General features: G+C 42.1%; 1 protein-coding gene across 2 annotated transcripts in view; it reads left to right on the top strand.

Annotated features, from left to right (window-relative positions):
• DOCK1 (dedicator of cytokinesis 1) overlaps nt 1-18524 on the top strand; it is a 545238-nt gene that overhangs the window by 473199 nt on the left and 53515 nt on the right. For both annotated transcript variants that reach the window (XM_019555687.1, XM_019555686.1), the window contains exons 47-48: nt 3931-4068; nt 11413-11558. In XM_019555687.1, the coding sequence (XP_019411232.1) occupies nt 3931-4068; nt 11413-11558 (284 nt within the window). The remainder of the gene's footprint in view (nt 1-3930; nt 4069-11412; nt 11559-18524) is intronic.

Here is an 18524-nt window from a genome sequence, read left to right as displayed (position 1 = left end):
TGGAGAACCTTGCATTTTTCGGTGTTAAACACCATCAGGTTCTCATCTGCCCATTTGCTGAGCTTGTCCAGGTCAGCCTGGATCACCCACCTGTCTTCTGGTGTGGATGCTTTGCCCCAAAGTTTGGTGTCATCAGTGAACTTGACCAGTCCGCTTCTGACTCCAATGTCCACATCATTAATGAAGATGTTGTACAATATGGGTCCAAGGACAGAGCCTTGGGGGACCCCAGTGGTCACAGGACACCATGATGAGTGACTTCCATCAATTATTACCCTCTGGGTCCGACCATGGAGCCAATTTCCCAGCCAGTGGATCGTGGTGGACCCAAGGCCACAATTGGCCAGTTTCACCAAGAGGTGATCATGGGATACCAGATTGAAGGCTTTTTTGATATATGACATCAATCTCTTCTCCCTTGTCCAGGTGATAGGTCACCTGGTCATAGGAGGAAATGAGATTGGTCAAGCAAGACCTGCATGCAACAAACCCATGCTGGCTATCCCTTACATACCACACAGCTCTTCTTCCTCTTCTCCCCTGCCTGTCCTTCCTGAACAGTTTGTACCCATTGTCACTAACATACTTGTAGAAACCCTTCTTGTTACCCTTCATATCCCTTGCTAGCTGCAACTTCAATTGCTCTTTGGCCTTTCCGTCTTCATCCCTGCATGCCCAAGCACTATTCTTATACTCCTCCCTGGTCATCTGTCCAAGCCTCCACTTCTTGTAAGTTTCCTTTTGTGTTTAAACTCACTGAAGAGTTCTCAGCTAAGCCAAGCTGGTTGCCTGCCATTTTTGCTATTCTTCCTGCACATTGGGATGCTTTGTTCCTGCAGCCCCAGTAAGGCTTCTTTAAAATACAACCAGCTGTCTTGGACCCCTTTCCCCCTCAGACTGGCCTCCCGGAGGATCCTGCCCATCAGGTCCCTGAGAGAGCCAGAGTCTGCTTTTCTGAAGTCCAGGGTCCATACTCAGCTGTGCTCTCCTTACTTCCTTCTTTCAGGATCCTAAACTTGATCCCCTTGTGGTCCCTGCTGCCCAGGTTGCCATCCACTTCTATATCCCCCAGCTATTCTTCCCTGTTTGTGAGCAGCAGGTCAAGAAGAGCATGGCTCATAGTTGTTCTCTCTAACACTTGCACCAGGAAGTTGTCTCAAATGCTCTTGAAAAACTTCCTAGATTGCTTGTGCACTTCTGTATTGCCCTTCCAGCAGATGTCAGGGTGACTGAAGTCCCCCATGAGAACCAGGGTCTGTGATCTGCAAACTTCCACTAGTTGTCTGAAGAAAGCCTCATCCACCTTATCCTCCAGGTCTGGTGGTCTATAGCAGACACCCACTACAACATCACCCTTGTTGCTCTCCCCTCTGACTTCAACCCAGAGACTTTTAACAGGCCTATCTCCAGTTTCATACTGAAGGACTGAGCAATCGTACTGTTCTTTTACATACAGCGCAACTCCTCTTCCTCTTCTCCCCTGCCTGTCCTTCCTGAACAGTTTGTACCCATCTATGACAGTACTCCAGTCTTGTGAGCTATCCTACTAAATCTCTATTATTCCAATCACGTCATAGTTCCTTGACTCTGTGAGGACTTCGAACTTTTCCTGCTTGTTTCCCAGACTCCGTGGTTTCATGGAGGTAGATAGCTAATTGTCCTGCTTTCTCAGGAAGAATGAAAGCACTTCCCCTGTTGCCTCCTCCTGCTTGAGCTTTCTCCAGGTCATCTACTTCCCTACTTACATCAGGGCTTTGATGTCCATTACCCAGTGAACCTAGCGTAAAGCCCTCCCCACTGGGTTAGTGAGCATGTCTGCAAAGATGCTTGTCCATCTTTTTGTCAGGTGGATCCTTTCTCTTCCCAGCAAGCCGCCTTCTTGGAACAACATCCCATGGTCAAAGAAGCTGAATCCCTGCTGGCAACACTACCTGCATAGCCATGCATTGATCTGCAAGTTGCCCAGGCCCTTTCTCTTGACTGGAAGGATCGAAGAGAACATCACCTGTGTCCCTGTCCCCTTCACCCTTGCACCCAGAGCCCTGTAGTCAGTGATGAGCTGCTCAGGATCATCCCTGGCAGTATCATTGGTGCCCACATGGATGAGCAGCATGGGGTACAATAAACTTCTCTTTGACCAACTTCTGGAAAGAAGTCACATATTCCAAACAGCAATACTGGCTTGTTTCTCCAAATATTGAGATACTGGCACAGTAGAGGGGGACCATCAGTGCCAAAGATCTCTTTCTTTGTCTTCATAGGGAAAAGTGCTCTATACCCACTCCTGTGCCAGCCTCATTGTTCTCAGAATTGGTGAAGCTACTGCAAAGCTTGACCAATGTATACCCTACATTTATAAACACTTCTCTTAAAAAGAATGTTTGGCTTTAAATTCTAGCTTCTTGCTAATCCTTGTTTATGCAGGAATGAAGCAGACTATTGCTTTAAACTCTGTCAGCGATTAATCGATATGTGTGCTGCAACCAGCAATATCCCTGATGCAAGAAACATTTTTATAAATCTTAAGATACTTATCCAAGCCTCTATTTTCTCTCACACCTAGGGAAAACAAATTAACCAATTGGCCTCTTAGAACCATGCACAAGAGGGTCTCAACTTGGTCTTTGGTCATTATGGCAATTTTGAGATTTCTTTACTATAGACTGAGTAACAGGAAAAAGATAAGTTTAGTGTTTAAGCTTTGCTACTGAGTATAAAGTCACATGGATTATAAATATATGTGGATAAAGTAGAAATATTGTACTTATTCTGTCTTTCCTTTGAAGAGTGCCAAGAGAAGCAACAGCTGCTTGCTCTTAAATGGCAACAAAATGCATTTTATTCATAGATTTATCTTGATAAGATTTTTTGAATTTGTTCACATGTAATTCAATTGTATGCTATTATCCTTCTTACTAAGAAATCTGCTCATGGAGATTGCTGCTTAGTCATATTAGAAAAAATCTGTTTTTAATCAGTATTATGGATTAATTATGAATTATTAAGAAGAAGCCTCTTAACTTGATTGCTGCAAAGAATATCTAGCTTAGAATCAGAGTGCTCTGTGTACTGAAGCTGATCTCACAAAGGAAATATTTTTCTTAAGCTTGATATAAGAAATCTAATTGTAGGTCTGTATAACTGGGAATGAAAATGTCTGTCTTAAAACATTTTAATAGGTCAACTACACATCTACCGTATGAACTAATTACATAAGTTTGTATTAGCTTGGATATTTTATGACAGAAATGTTGCAGATAAATGGTTATTTTCAATTATAAGAGAGAATTAATTTCATTCTCACTTGCCTACCTAGCCTACTCCCCAGCAGATTCTTTGAAAACTATTTTATGATGAAAATCCAGATTTTATTATGTAAAGTTGTACATTTCCTTAGCAAATACTTTTTTATACTGTATAGTCCTAGCTTTGCAAATACATATGAATAGCTAGGAATTTTTGCAGCATAATGCAGGGCTTTATAAATAACTTTTGTTAAATAAAAACAATCTGAAGATTTTTTTTTCTGCTGTTTAGTCTCAAGAAACCTGGCAGGGCTGACATTAATAACCTAGCTTAAGAGTCAGCATTTGTCAGCATGCCAATTTAAAGAACAGTTTGGGTTTTTTAATGTAATGGGAGTATTTATTCATGCTGATAAATTTAGCTGTGTTTATGGAACATGATTTGTGGACAGAATTATGTATACATTAATTATAAAGAACCAAGGCAAAAGAGTGAAAATGAAACCTTGTGTATTATTAAAAAGGATCTCTAATTATTTCCTGTTTTAGGTATGATTTTATAGAAAAATAATAATAATAATAATAGTTTGTCTTAGAAATGTTAAAGTATATTTAGCGACCCTCTTGCTCTCTTCCCTCCTTGATGGAGATCAGAAAATTTATTGTGATCTAATTTTATTTTTAGATTCCGTTCTTGGCAGAAGGGATCCGAATTCATGGAGAGAAAGTAACTGAAGCGCTTAGACCATTTCATGAGAGAATGGAGGCCTGTTTCAAGCAACTTAAAGAAAAAGTAGAAAAGCAATATGGGGTCAGAACAATTGTGAGTTGTGTCCCAAAATGATATTTGAAAAAAGAATCTGCTTTTAGGCTTACTGTAATACATAGGGTACTCCATAATTTTCCTAACTTAATTCACATTAATGAATGTCTTAAAGGATGAAATCACACATACACACACGCATGCACACACACACGCACACACCAGTTAAAACAGAGGATTGTTTAAAAATGTTTGGTAAGTTAATCATTTTTTGGTAGGCGATAATGCTAGTGATGGGTTTAAAATCAGTTTTATAAAGACGATTATTTTTCTTATTAGTTCCCCAAAATTCTGCAGGTGAGTAGCCTGCAAAATATGATCACTTGGCAAGTATTACGTGTTAGATCAAGGGTATCAAACTCATTTGGTGGTCTGGATCAAGTGAGGGACACAGAGATGGAGCCAGCATGTACATGCATCATGTACCATGAGCTGGCCCCGTATGCCATGTACAGCTTGCCCTGGCTCCAGTCCTATGTGCTGCATACAGCATGTGCCAGCCCTGCACACTCTATTCGGCACACAAGGTGTAGGACACATGCTGCATGCAGTACTCGTATCAAACCAGTCCTGTACACTAGATCCAGCATGCAGGGTCAGTCTGTAAGCTCAATGGAGACTCAATGACCCCAGGTCCAGTGTGCAGAGCCAATCCAGCACATGCACCAGGTTCAGCCTTGCATGCCCTATGCAGTATTTGGGTTTGGGGCAGCATGTTGTACAGAGGGCCAGTCCAAGACCCACAGACAGTATCATGGGCCAGTCGATAGGGCTCTACTGTACTTATCCTGTACCGTATACCTGGCCAGGTCTTCTGAAGCAACCATGTATTTCAAGGAACTTCAGTTACACTTTCAGGCCCTAGGAGAAGTAACCAAATCCCCTTGGAGTCATTCAAAAATCCATATTAACTTGACTTCTCAGAATAGGAGTTCATCCTAAAATGTCTAGAACTATCCACTGGGGGTCAAAATGTTGCATTTTAAGGTACTTTGAAAGAAGTGACAATCCCCAAGTGGTGTTTGACATCTTTGATGCATTCCTCTTTTGATGTTAGACATACATGTTAAGGAGTGTTACAGAGTTACAGAGTACTTCTTGCAAAGTTAGATGTCAGAACTAAGGTAGTTTTAATTCTTTTTAAAATAAGTAAGGGTTTTGCATTTGTAGGTGCACCAAATAACTGGCTGCTCTTAAGGACAGATTGTACCTTTGACCTTACTCACAAGTCTTATGCTACTATCATTCCAATTTAAATTTAAGGTGACTGGGGTTAAGTTGTTCTAGGTGAATGATTCTCAGCACTATATTTTCATTTCTGCCCTATGAAAATGTAATATTTGGCCATCACTTCTGCCTTGGCTTCTGGGTGAAGAAAGGAATTTTTAAAATCCCCATAGATTTTGTATCTCTTCCTTAAAACATAGATTAGTTACAAAAGAGAGTTTTTTTTAATTATTTAAGATTGAATGTTTCTGCTTAAAGACAGTGGGAAGTTGTTGTAAGTTGCAAGTTCCTTTAGCCAGGTACTAATCTCTTAATAGCTAATGTATTTTTAAAGCTGTTAATACACTCAATGGGCATGTAAAGTGGGCCAGTCTTTTATCCTCATGCTCATCCTGTACCAGATGAGTAGAGTTACACTTAGTTTCAGGATGGCTTTGCCAGACTTCTATTCTGTAAGTATATTGAAAGCTCCTGTTATGACTTCTTTGCCCATCAGCTTTTATCAGTAGCACTGGCAACATTTCTAGCATTGTTATAAGTATTCTTCTTTAAACTTTTGGTTAAAATTGTCATGAAAAAAGTAGTGTGTAAAGCCTATATCCAAACTGTAAACTCTTCCCCTTTTTACAGTTAAAGAAAAAAGAAATTATGACTGTGTTGAGCATTTATCCAAAATACAGGCAAATATATACCTTAAAGTTACAATATTTTTCCTGTTCACTCTTTTATATTGATTTCTACTGTTTGTTGTGGTCCCAAATGGTTAAACAGATTTCAAGCTGGAATAAATGATGAGGGAAAATTCACCTACCATTTTGAAGAGATTTGACTTGCAACCACATATAATTTGTCTCCAAGAAAACAAATAACTAAATGTTGTTTAAAGCTAAACATTTCCACCCCCTCTCTCCAAAAAAATTTAAAAGAGTAATTTTAAATACATACGTTTAGCAAACATACAGGACTAAACTTCACCCAGGGTATCATTAACTTATTTTTAAGGTAGCAAAAATTTATTTCCTGTCAATAAGAATTTTAAAAATAAAGGCATGTACCAGTTGCATATTTACTACTTCACAGACAGCCTGGAATGCCAGCTTGTGTTTCTGGTTCCCCTACTCTCTGGCTGCAATATATACTCCAGCTCTGGCTTCTTGCCTAGCTCTGTAAAATAGTGGAGGGAGCATGCACTGTAATCCAATTATTTCCCATTTAGAAGGAAAGCTGATGGGCAAGACACAGCAGACAAATCCCAGTAGACTAAAGAGACAAAACAAAATGTTTTATGACTGGTTAGAGCAAAATGATGAATTCTGTAGGCAAAATGGCAGTGGCATCCTGGAAAAATGCCAAATTGATAGTTGCCTTATATTTGAAGCAGGTTGTGCATCTCAGAGCTATTATGTCAGACAGTGTGTGCATTAGGCAGATGTCAATGCATTGGTTTCTATTCAGATAAGTTGAGAAGGTTATCACTGCAACCATAAAAGCTAAGGCTATAGTTTAATTCAAACAAAAACTCAAAATTAAGAACCCAATTTCAGAGCACTGAGTGAATTCCAGAGTAACAGAGTAAGCATGGTGTAAGTATAGATCCAGGCAACATGGCCACTCTTATCAACTGGGGAGTGCCTGAAGGAATCCTCAAGATGAGATGAGTTTCTTTGATGTCTTCAAGAAGCGTTGTGCCTCATACTGGTCTTTAGAAGCCCAGCATTCTTTGACCTGAGACATATGCACCCAATTTGGTCCCCCAGAACCCTTCCAAGCCTTTTTGTTGAAGTAGATGCATCAGACTTCACAATTTGAGCTGTCTTTTCTCAAGAGACTTGGTCCAAAGAAAGAAGTACATACCTGCTATGACAGAACACCTTTGGGTGCCTGTCACTTTAAAGGCCAGAGCAGACATCAGGCCAGCTGGCAGGTGTGTGCCATAGTAATGAGGCAGTCACATGACTGCAGGAGAGCCCTGGGATTGGAGGAGGGAGTAGATTAGCCTCCATTTTAGACATAGGTTCTCAGGGCTGGATCAGCAGCTGCTCAGGAACAGCTCAGAGGTAAGGGCAAGATCAGCCCAAGATGGGGCATAAGGCTGGTGGCTGTTTAGAGTAGGGTGCATTGTCACACCTGAAGGGCTGCATGTGGGCCAGCCAGAGAGTGAGTAGCCAAGCCTGAAGGTCTTGGAGTCACAGAGTAGGGCAGGGTGAGAGTAGCCGAGTGAAGGGCAGTAGAAAAGAGGCCCTGTGAGAAGGGGCAGAGTGAGTGAGGCCCTGTGAGAGAGGGCAGTGTGCAAGAAAGAGTGCTAGAGGCCCAACAAGGGACAGAGTTAGCCTGGCTCTAGACCAGTGCTATAAACAACATAGGATGCCATCTGTCAGGATGAGACACAGTAAGGGAAGGTTGGAGTCATGTGTAAACCCCTTGGCATCAGGGCATTAAAATGGACAGCCTCCTGCTTATGATATCTGATTTATCCCAACAAGTCCTGGCAGGTGAGACAGGGCAGACTGCCCTGGATGAAGTGGCAGGCTGGTGTAGTGACTGGCCATGAGCCGACGCCTTTGTCGTATCAGCCCTTTCAGTTCATGAAAGAGAAGTCCATCTGTACAAAATTACAGTATTTGGGACAAAGAGAGCTGCCTAGGAAAATGGTGTTCAAGGAATGGCTAAAGGGTGGCCAAAATTTGGAATGGGCTTCCAAGGGACGTGGTGCTGTCCCCTACCTTAGAGGTCTTTAGGAGTAGGCTGGATAGGCATCTGGCTGGGGTCCTCTGAGCCCAACACTCTTTCCTGCCTTAGGCAGTGAGTCGGACTCTGATCTGTTGAGGTCCCTTCTGACCCTAGCATCTATGAATGCTGCCACTTCCTCACAGCCCTACCAGGTTCCCAATCCCAGTGCCTACGGGCAATAAAAACCCAGCACAGCAGTGAACAACCCTCTGAATCAAATGCAATTCAATAGTCTCTGTTTGGACTTATTTCCTGCAACTTTTGATGTCCATCCATACAGTTGTTCATGGAATTGTATATCAAATCCTGCAATGCATGTGCTCAGCTGAAGAACTATCAGGCTAAGCTGCAGCCTCTATCAACCCCATCTCAGCCATGGATTTCATTACAGAACCACTTAATTCCAAGGGCAATATGACCATCCTGGTTATTATCAACTGGCTGACAAACGTGGTCAAATTCATTCTATGACAGACTTCCTACTGCAAAGGAGGCCACTCAGGTCTTTGTAGATCTCATCTTGAAACTCCACAGACTGTCAGTCATCATCATCTCTTAAGCAATGCACAGTTTTCCTTCACCTTCTGGAGGGAGTTCTTCACTATGTTGAACATTCCCTGCCTCTGACTAGACCATATATCCTGGTTTGGCCGGAACGCTCCAGAATTGCATAACCTGGTCCTGAACAGTTTGTCAAAAGTTCCAAGCTGGAGTCCGGTGGTAAGGCGGAGCAGCGTGATGCGCCAGGCAGGTGGCCGGGCAGGGACCACTGCTTCTGTGTGGGAGCAAAGAGAGCAGACTGGATCAGGCTGTCCACACACGGCATGTCCTTGCTTGGATTTTTGACCAGTCAGACTGGACCGGGCTATGGAATCCTGAAATGTCCCAGCCAAGCCAAGATGTATGGCCACCCTACCTATGACCCATAAATTGATGGTCAGACAGTGCAAGTTAACCAAGTCCTGGAATGGTACCAACGTATTTTTCCTAATTACCACCAAACTGTAAATTTTGGGGTGAGCGGTGGATGATATATTCAAGTCAGCCATCCAGTTTTATACAACACACAGGTGATTTCCATAAGGGCTTGATCACAGTAGTTGTCTTTGTAGGACCTGTTGGCAGAGCACATGCCAAGAACTCTATTTGAGAACCAACAGTTCTTAGTAGCATCAGATGGAAAATGAAATTGCACATGCAATTTCAGGGTAAGAGAAGTTTCATTTATGCAGAGAAGCTCTGTGACAGCTCAAGGCTAAGACTTTCACCACATCAAACCAATCCTAAACTCTTCTGTCAGTCATACTGTGGAGAAAACTGACTGTGTGCTAAGCCATCTGAAATAGAAACCTTTGCCTTTCACTTGAGAACCATAGACATGAAGTGAGAACTCGTTGTTCAAATTTGAAATACAAAGTTTGAAATACAGAGCAAATATCGAAAAAACCAAAGCAAAAGTGAGATCACGATAAAACAACATCCAGAACCAGGTTAACTCCAAATGGAAAAGAAAAACATCTGTGCTCAGATCAACCACAGATAGCCCTTTGATGTTCAGCAGTATAATACGTGTCAGTGTGGGAAGAGGTGCATACATGCCAAAAGGTTCAAGCCAGTTCTGATTGAATGCTGTAAATACATTAATGACTGGCTCAAACTGACCAGCATGTACAGTCTTTATCATCTGGTCTGCATTGTGCCTCAGGGTAACAGAAGAATAGTGGCCAGTCATGCAGAATGGACACTCCAAACCACAGACCATAAGGCATCTGCTCTGCTAGCATGCATCTGTTAGGAGACTTAAATCATGAAGAAAATTATTACTACAACAGAACCTTGCAATCCAGCTTTGGAGTGCATGTGGTCCAGACTATGGTGGTGGAGTGCATGACTGCAAGGAACAGCAGCCTCTGCTTAGATGAGACTTTCAGAGTCAGAGGAATCATGCACAATTTTGCAATGACTGACCTGTCTTCACACAGGTGTTGGTTGCTGTAAAGTAAACCTCATGAAATGGTGCTCTCTCAGCCAGGCTCAAAACATGAATTCTGTCTGTGCCAAAAACTAGACCATAATACCTCGTATGCTTCACTGTCAACTTCTGGGGGAGCCATGTACAGCTGACGGTTTAAGTACTGTTATAGAATATGCTGGGGCCTGCACCCACAAATGATCATCATTGGTCTGACAGACATAAAATTAATGAAGCAAATGACTTGAAATCCCTCCTGTCTCTGGCAAACTCCCTGACTTTCTCATTGAAGGTTAGGTTACCTTGGCTGTACTGCAGTGTAAGAACTAACTTTCTGTAAGTTCATACTCTCAGTTACTTTTCAGGGTCTTCATGTTCATATCCTGAATTTCAGATTTTTTGTATTGGTGACATATTTAAGTCAGTGCCTGACATACTGAGAAGAAGGAAAACAAGTCTGATTTGGCACTTATATGCTAACTATATTTAGAATTTACCAGCCTTGATGGTATCCTTTTAAATGTTTTTTCATCTGTAATCCTTTAAAACTGTCCTCCCCAACACATTTGAAGCTCTGTGTCTCTAAACAATAATTTATTCCCAAGCAGAAAAGACAATTTGACGTAAACTCTACTTATGTGTCAGGTGCTTCAGTAATGTACATTAACATTGTCAAGGAGCCGACTTAAAAGTCTTATCCAGGTGGGGTTATCTTGCCAGTTTCGCTCTGACCCACTACTAAGAATTGTCAGAATTGATGGAGTTTTATCATTTCTGTCTTTCTTGTATGCTGCCAATTTATGGGTATTTGACAGGGTGGAAAATCTATCTGTGATTAAACAGCATGAGATTTTTATTCTTGTCTGAAATAGTTCAATTATTATATGCATATATCAGTTATTAATGACTAACAAAGCTTCAGAACTGTTAAAGGAATGTCTGCTTTACAAAAACTTTAAATTATTTTCTTTTTTGTCTGATGTCATTCTGTCAATGGCTTGTTCACAAAAACATCACAGCCATATTTTTTAAATGTTGGCTTATTTTAAATATACTGAAAGTCACGTGCGGTGCAAAAATATATGCAGAGGAGACTAATAGTTGTATATACATATATTTTTTCCTTAAAACAAATATGATTTATAATATTTCCTTATTAAATCATATAGGCATTTTTTAAATCAATGGAATATCAACATTCACTTAATATTAAGTGTATGCTTACTGTATTTCTCAATGTGGACAAAAATGTATGCAACTGTGGAATCAGTATCTCTTAATATGATTATGTAAAGATGGTAAAAGTAATATAAAACTCTAGACAGAAAGAAACTTATAAACTGTCAACATTACTTCTAATACACACATTTCAGATTGTTCTAAAAAGAGTAAGATGTTATATTTCTTTCTTGTAGCCCTCGAGTTTAGACGATAGACGAGGAAGTCGGCCAAGGTCTATGGTTAGATCATTCACTATGCCATCATCTTCAAGACCTTTATCTGTTGCATCAGTATCTTCCATTTCATCCGACAGTACACCTTCTAGACCTGGCTCTGATGGGTAAGTAAGCTATCATCATTATAGGCTTACGATTGTTGGTAACAGCTGAGTATGCAAATCCATGGTTTTAAGAAACTAACACAGGGGCAGGCAATTATTTGGGCCTGTGGGCCACATAGGGAGTTCTGGGGAGCTGCCGTGGGCCAGTCAGCACCCCTACACACACACTCTGCAACAGCCCAGAGCCTGCACACCCTGTGACTCTTATCTACCAATGCCAACAGTCAACAGCCCCAGCCCACCCAAGCCCTGCTCCAGACTCGCCCCAGCAGGAGCAGACCAGCCAGAACCCACATGTGCAACCCTGATCCCAGCTTGCCCATGACTGCTCCGGACTGCCCTCCTATGCTGAGCAGTGTCAACATCCAGGAAGAAGGTGCTACTCAGCATGGCATAATAGCAGTCCTTCCCCACAATGCTGCAGCTGCCCAGAGCTTATGCCTGGGCTGCCTGGGCCTCCTTTCCATTGCCATCACCACTGCTTCTGCACTGCCCAGCGGGGTAGTGGTGGCAGCGCAGAGGAGCACAGGGCAGTCCAGGAACAGGTTCTGGGCAGCTGCAGCAAGAAAAGCCTGGTAGCGGCAAGAGGGAGGGGCCGCTTTTCTCCTATGCCAAACAGCAGCTTCTGCCCAGCTGCTGTCGCAGCTGCCGCTGTTTAGTGTGGGTAGGCAAGACTGGAGCAGGCATACAGGCATGGGGTGGGCAGGTGGGGGTTCTGTGCACGCAGATCCTCCGCTGTACCATGGGGTTGGGGCCAGCAGCTGGAAGGAGCCTCCACCACATGGGCTGCCTAGAAAGGCAATGCAGATGCAGAGCCACCTCAGCCCTGCTATATGCCTAAAGGGGGTGGGATGCAGAATGGGCTAGATGGCGCCTGGGCCAGGTAGGACTGAGGGACTTGCTGCAGGCCAAACAAAGTCCCTCTGTGGACTGTATTTTGCTCACCCCTGTGGTAACAGCATCTAAAAACCGCATTCATTATGATCACAATTCCAAGTTGATATGTTATTATAGTATGAAATTAGAATATTATACATTTATAGAATTGCTAATATGAATAAGAAAAGCTTACATAAATGTCTTATGAGCAAGCTGTTTCTATTTGCAAAGATAATTCAGGTGCACATTGTAGAAATTTTATGTTAGATGATTCTTTCCTGCCCCCATAACAATAAAGCTTAGCTCTTTCTCAAACTGATTGCAATTGAGAAGAAAAGCACCATTTTAAATAGGTATCATCACTTCTTAAAAGAATCATGCTTTTTCTCAATGCTGATTTAACTGACTGTACTATTTGATTGTTTTATCATTTTACTAAGATAGGTATGATGCAGTGTCAGATGTGTGGATTTCTTTCTTTCTAAATTAGACCTAAAAACTATATGTATTCTTTTGAGTGGGCTACAAGAAGTAGCTATCCCAAATGGATTTACACTAAACCTTTGAGCTGTTTCTTTTTAATTGCATTCAGTAACTCTGGTAGTGGTGAACAGTAGTAGAGGAGCAAGGGGGATGGGGCAGGGCAGATGGGATGGGCTGCCATCTCAATTATTCCTTCTCACTTTTGCTGTCTCCAAAAAAAAATAACTTTGTTAGGATTGTATTTCTTGTAAGAAAATGGCTTAGCCATTTCATGCATGGACAGTGGGGAGCTGTCTATGCCATGCCTTCCATACAGGGATATCTTCTCTATCTCACACTTCTTGTCCTTTTTTCTCCATTGCTACATTCCTGTCTCTTGTCCTTACTCCAGTCTTTTTATATTCTTGCCTTTCTCCATAAGCTTTTTTTATTCTGTACCTCCCTGTCAGCTCTGTTGTTGTTCATATCATTTAACAGGCTTTGTGTGTGAAGCACATGGTGAGAGCAATTTGATGGGGATTATTTGATTGCAATCAGTTTCAGTTTGGGTTTCTAGCCCCAATCATTCTTCCTTGAAGTCTAGCTTCATCTGTAAAACATATGATGCAGAAGGAAGCTGCATAATGTGTCATTTTCCCTTGGTGATTTCTTTATATATGCATCTGTTATGAAAAATTAGAGTTCGTCTGTTTTCCTTTCAGCCATTCAGGAATGTCCCTCCCATATACTTAAAGGAGCAATAAATATCATGATATCATAGTGCATATACTTCACCACCATGAAGCAGGGCCTAAACCAAGGACCACTAAAGTTAATAGGAGTCTTTCTATTAACTTGAATGGGCTTTGGCTTAAGTTCATAGCATCCAGGAATTTTGAATCTTGCCATTTTGATTCTGAAGCTTGCCAGGCACAAAGGCCCTGTGGTCCCTTTTTGGTAGGCTGCTGATGATAGTGGCTTGTCATTTAATCCAAATAGCAGTAAGGGTGGTGGCTAAAGAAACATGGTTTAACTACAAACTACTTAGAAGCTTATCTTTGGGTAATGATTGGGGATGCTGCTTTTCACTAATTAAAAAAAAAAAATCACAGTTTTTCTGATTTAAAAAAAAATCACAAATTCTCTAATTAAAACCCCAAAATCCATTATTAAAATGAAAGGCCACTGATTTTATATATATATATATACATATAGCTATCAGATGAACACAATGTTTTCTTAATATATTTACAATTTTAAAGCAATTAGGAAGCCTCCAAGTGCCTCAGTTGCTATAATAAAATAAATTCTAATTAATTACCTATAAATTTTGGTATTTGATTTTGGGCTTTTTATCACGGAAAATCAGAGCTTCCCTTTCCCCCTTAGCTCCCAGAATGCAGGTCTAGGCCCTGCACTCCACCCCACAGTCCCCTGCCCTCCTCAGCCCTGCTGGAGGCAACCCCTGTCTGCCAGGGCTACAGGGCTAGGGACTTGGTCCACAGCCCCTTACTCCCCACCAACAGCACCTGAACCCCAGTGCAGCATTACCTGAACAGGAGGCAGGAGCTGTTACAGCGAAGCAGAGCACGGAGCCCGGCTCCCCCCACCCTGCTGCAGGTTCGGGCATGGTGGGGCTGGCTCCCCTCCACTGCGCACACTCCTGGGGGACAGGTGGGACCCATGCCCCACAGATCTGTGCACAGGGTGGGGGTGGGCATGGGCCTTCACAGCCCAGCAGGTGTGACCTGGTGCTGGAGGGCAGAGCAGGGCTGCGTGGGAAAGCTCCTTGCCTCTGCATGTTCTCCACTGCCCTGCGAGGCATCCCCTGCCTGCACAGCAGCAGGAGAGGCAGCGGCATGGGATTGTACAAAATCCCTGGAGTTTTGTGCAAAATCCGCAGGTTTCTCCGTTAAAAGTGTAAAATCCATGGGTTTCTCCATTAAAACAAAAAATCCACATTTTTCTCAGTTGAAAGGGGGAATCCACGTTTTTCTTCATTTTTCCGTGGGACATGGAAAACCTGGATCCTTGGTTATGATTAATTTCCTTACTGCATTCAGTGTTTAAATGTTCAAGGAGGTAAGCTGGGAGGGCTTTGAAGGTTTTTTATTGATGTAATGGCATATTTAATGCACTGTTATGCTTCTTGTCTGCAGCATAAGGAAAATGGAGTTAAATTATTTTTGGAAGTTTCTTGTTATTCCCCCAGAAGGCTATTCAGCATACCCTGATCACTCTTCAGTGGAGGCAGCTGCCAAATATGTTTTTGTTGTGTCTGCAGTCTCAGGAAAAATTACTTGGTGTTAAATCATAAAAATAGTATCAATTATCCAAGCACTCTGCGTTGCACATTCCATTGCCATCTACAATTTCATCAAAGTCAGTAAGGCAGCATAAATTTTAAAAGATTTGTTTACCTCTAATTTAAAAGATTCCTACTCACTTCGGTAAGTATGTCATCTGCCCCAATGTAAAAGAAGCTATTTGGCTGTATGACTCCACCAATAAATTAAGCCCAGGAAATTTAGCTGTTAGGATACCGGGGTTCTTTGGCTGTCATCTCCAGCAGCCACCAGAGAAAAGATCTCAATAAGAGCCACAAAGAAGCATCTGCAGGAGGCCTCATTAGTATACTTCTGAGTTTGGAGCCATGACTTGGTTGCATTCTGGACACAGGCTAACCTGAGGGACCCACCCCAGAATAGCTAATAGCCTCCTTGTCAGTGCATTCACCTGCGCTCTGAAAGGCTTAAGGTATGAATGAGGCTGAACAGAATTTGCCCCTAGATCTCCCATATCCCAGGTGAGTGCCCTTACCACCAGACTATGGTTCCTGGGAGACAAAAAATGTTTCTCTCTAGTTTAACTTGGAATTCTCTCTTGGAGCTTTACCCACTGAAATTATCACAAAAGTGGCATATTTTCTTGAAGAGTTTCAATTAAACAGTGCTTCTGGAAAATTCCTAACAAGCTCTAATTTGAGATCCTGAAAGTGTTTATATCTATCAGTTTTGATGCAAAAAGATTATATTTATCAACACAGAAAGATTTGAGCATTTATGATCTGAATATGAATTGGAAGCACCAGGGCATGAGCTAGAGTAAGAACAGTGGTAGAGGTGCACAGGCAGGTGGGATTAGATCTGTGTGAAAAGTGGGTTTGGGATCTACTTGGCTTGTCCTAAATGAACCTAAATCATAGAATCATGGAGAAGTAGGGCTGCAATGGACTTCCAAAGGTCATCTTGTCCAACCCTGTGCCTGAAGCATGATCATCCCTAACCCAACCCATTGTCTAACCTGTTATCAATACTTACAGTCAACCCTAACTCAACCACATAACACCTTTAATCTGCCACAGGTAAAATGGCGGGGGGCATAGTCCCAGCCAGTATGTTGGCACACCCCAGTCAAAATCCCTTGTCTTGGCTGCAGCCAACTCCTAATACTTATGAGGAAAGCGCACACACAAAAAACGCCCCTGATTCATGTAGCAGCAGGAGGGGAAAAAATTCCTTCCAGTCCCATGTGGCAACCAGCAAAGCCCAGAAGCATGGGAAATACCCATAGAAGAACATAGGCATGGCTGCTCCTCAATCGTTCCTGACCCAATGCCTGCCCAACCTCTTTTTGAATCCCTCCAATGATGATGAGTCCAGTTTCCCCACACAGTCTATTCCACTACCTCACTATTCTAACAGGGAAGAATTTTTCCTGATAATCCAATCTAAATGTACTTTGCTGCAACTTCAAGCCATTGGTCCATATCTTACTCTCTTCAGAAAGATATAAAAAGATGTTTTCTCTCTTCTTTATGGCAGGACTTCAAGTATTTGAAGACTGCTGTCTCTTAAGCACCTTTTCCACATGCTGAACATGCTGGTTTTCTTCAGCCTTTGCTCATATGGCTTGCCTAGTAAGCCTTTTATCATTTCTGTTGCCTGCCTCTGGACCCTCTCTAACTTCTCCATGTTCTTTTAAAGTGTGGAGCCCAAAACTGTACCCAATATTAGGCCTAACCAATACTGAGTTGAGGCATGGTCACCTCTCAAATGGGACAGAAAAGTAGTGGGAATATGAGTACAGTCAAAATTCAGAGCTTGTGTACTGCTTGAAAGCACTTCTGAAAGCCAAGCTCTGCCCACAAGCTTCCACTCCTCAAGTACTGAACATTGACATGTGGCAGTGAAGCTATCTTTAGGCCACTTTCCAACTCTGCTGTCAAGCATGTTGGAGACAAAGACGTCAAGAGCAGTAGCAGGGGGTTCCCTCATGTGTAGTGCTCATTGTGTAATTTCTGGGGTTGATGCATGTGAAGTATGAGTGAATAAGCAGAACATGTTCCAGGCAGTGGGGTGGGGAAGGGAGAAGGCGGCACCCCCCTGCCACCCAGCCCTGACAGTAGTCAGCAGGGAGGGGAAGTCTGTGGGAAGGGAGGGGATGGGAGAGGAAGGGAGGCTGTGGGAAGCCCCGCTGCAAGGTGGGGGGGTGGGGAGGGAACCCCCGCACCAAAAGCTAGAGGAAGAGGCGGCAGCAGAGGGAGTCTGTGTAGCTGACCTCAAAGGGTGATTGGCTGGGGGGGAAGGGTCATGTAAACATTCCCTGAAATCCATCATTCTTGATGGGCAATTAGCTAGTTATACTTATACCAGTCTATAATATATATACAACTAAATGAGGGTAGAGAAGATATTTTTTTTAGTTGAGTGGTCTTGAAGTATTGCACATATATATGTGGACTCTGATTAACATATTCCATATTATTATTCACTGAAACAGAAATAAGGAATAGAACATTCTGCTTTGTGTCTTGATCCTACATAGAAAATGCATTTTATTAAGTTATTAATATTTCCCATTGGAAAGTAAAGTCCCAATAGAATGCTTTAATGTACAAAGACTAATCAATATCTGCTTTGTGGACTTTTTTTTTTTCTTTAAATATTCATTTACATTTGAAACAATTGTTTTGCATTTTATCAAGCGGAGTTATAGAGAAATCGGTTACACTGGAACATTCGCTGTATTAAATAAATGGCAAAATAGTCTGATCAAATAAGTTAGAGAGTGGAAGACCATAAGAAAATTAGCAACTTTATTTTTGAAGTCAGGACACAGAGAAGTAAGGCATCTCATGTTTTTACTCTGTTGATACCCTGTCCCAGCTGACTGATATGAACATACGGAAATGTAGAAGCATAAGACTGGAAGGAGCTATTCACACTGTTATAGTACGTTCCCCAGTGTTCACATGCAACCATTTATCCAAAAGTTCTTGCATTGTTTTTTGCTGGACATTTGACCTTTTCTGTGCTTCCTCCTTTTGACATGTTTTGACTCTTGGTGGAACCATCAGAGATGGGGGGGAAAAAAAATTAAATGAAGATAATAAGATTTATCACCCCACCCGTCTTACTAATATATTATGCTCTGCCCCAGCTTTTCCTCATTTTATGTGTTTAGATAGTAAGATACTCAAATGCCTATGGTCGTCCACAGCTGCTCTGGTAAACCATTCGTTTACTATGGATTTGCACAGTTCTTTTCTATAGATTTCATATTTCATAGATTTCATAGACATCAGGGCTGGAAGGGACCTCGGGAGATCATCGAGTCCAGCCC

Source organism: Crocodylus porosus, unplaced genomic scaffold (assembly GCF_001723895.1).
Source record: "Crocodylus porosus isolate Cpor-Errol unplaced genomic scaffold, CroPor_comp1, whole genome shotgun sequence".
In the NCBI taxonomy this organism is placed as follows: domain Eukaryota; kingdom Metazoa; phylum Chordata; order Crocodylia; family Crocodylidae; genus Crocodylus; species Crocodylus porosus.
This window is presented reverse-complemented; position numbering and strand designations above follow the sequence as displayed.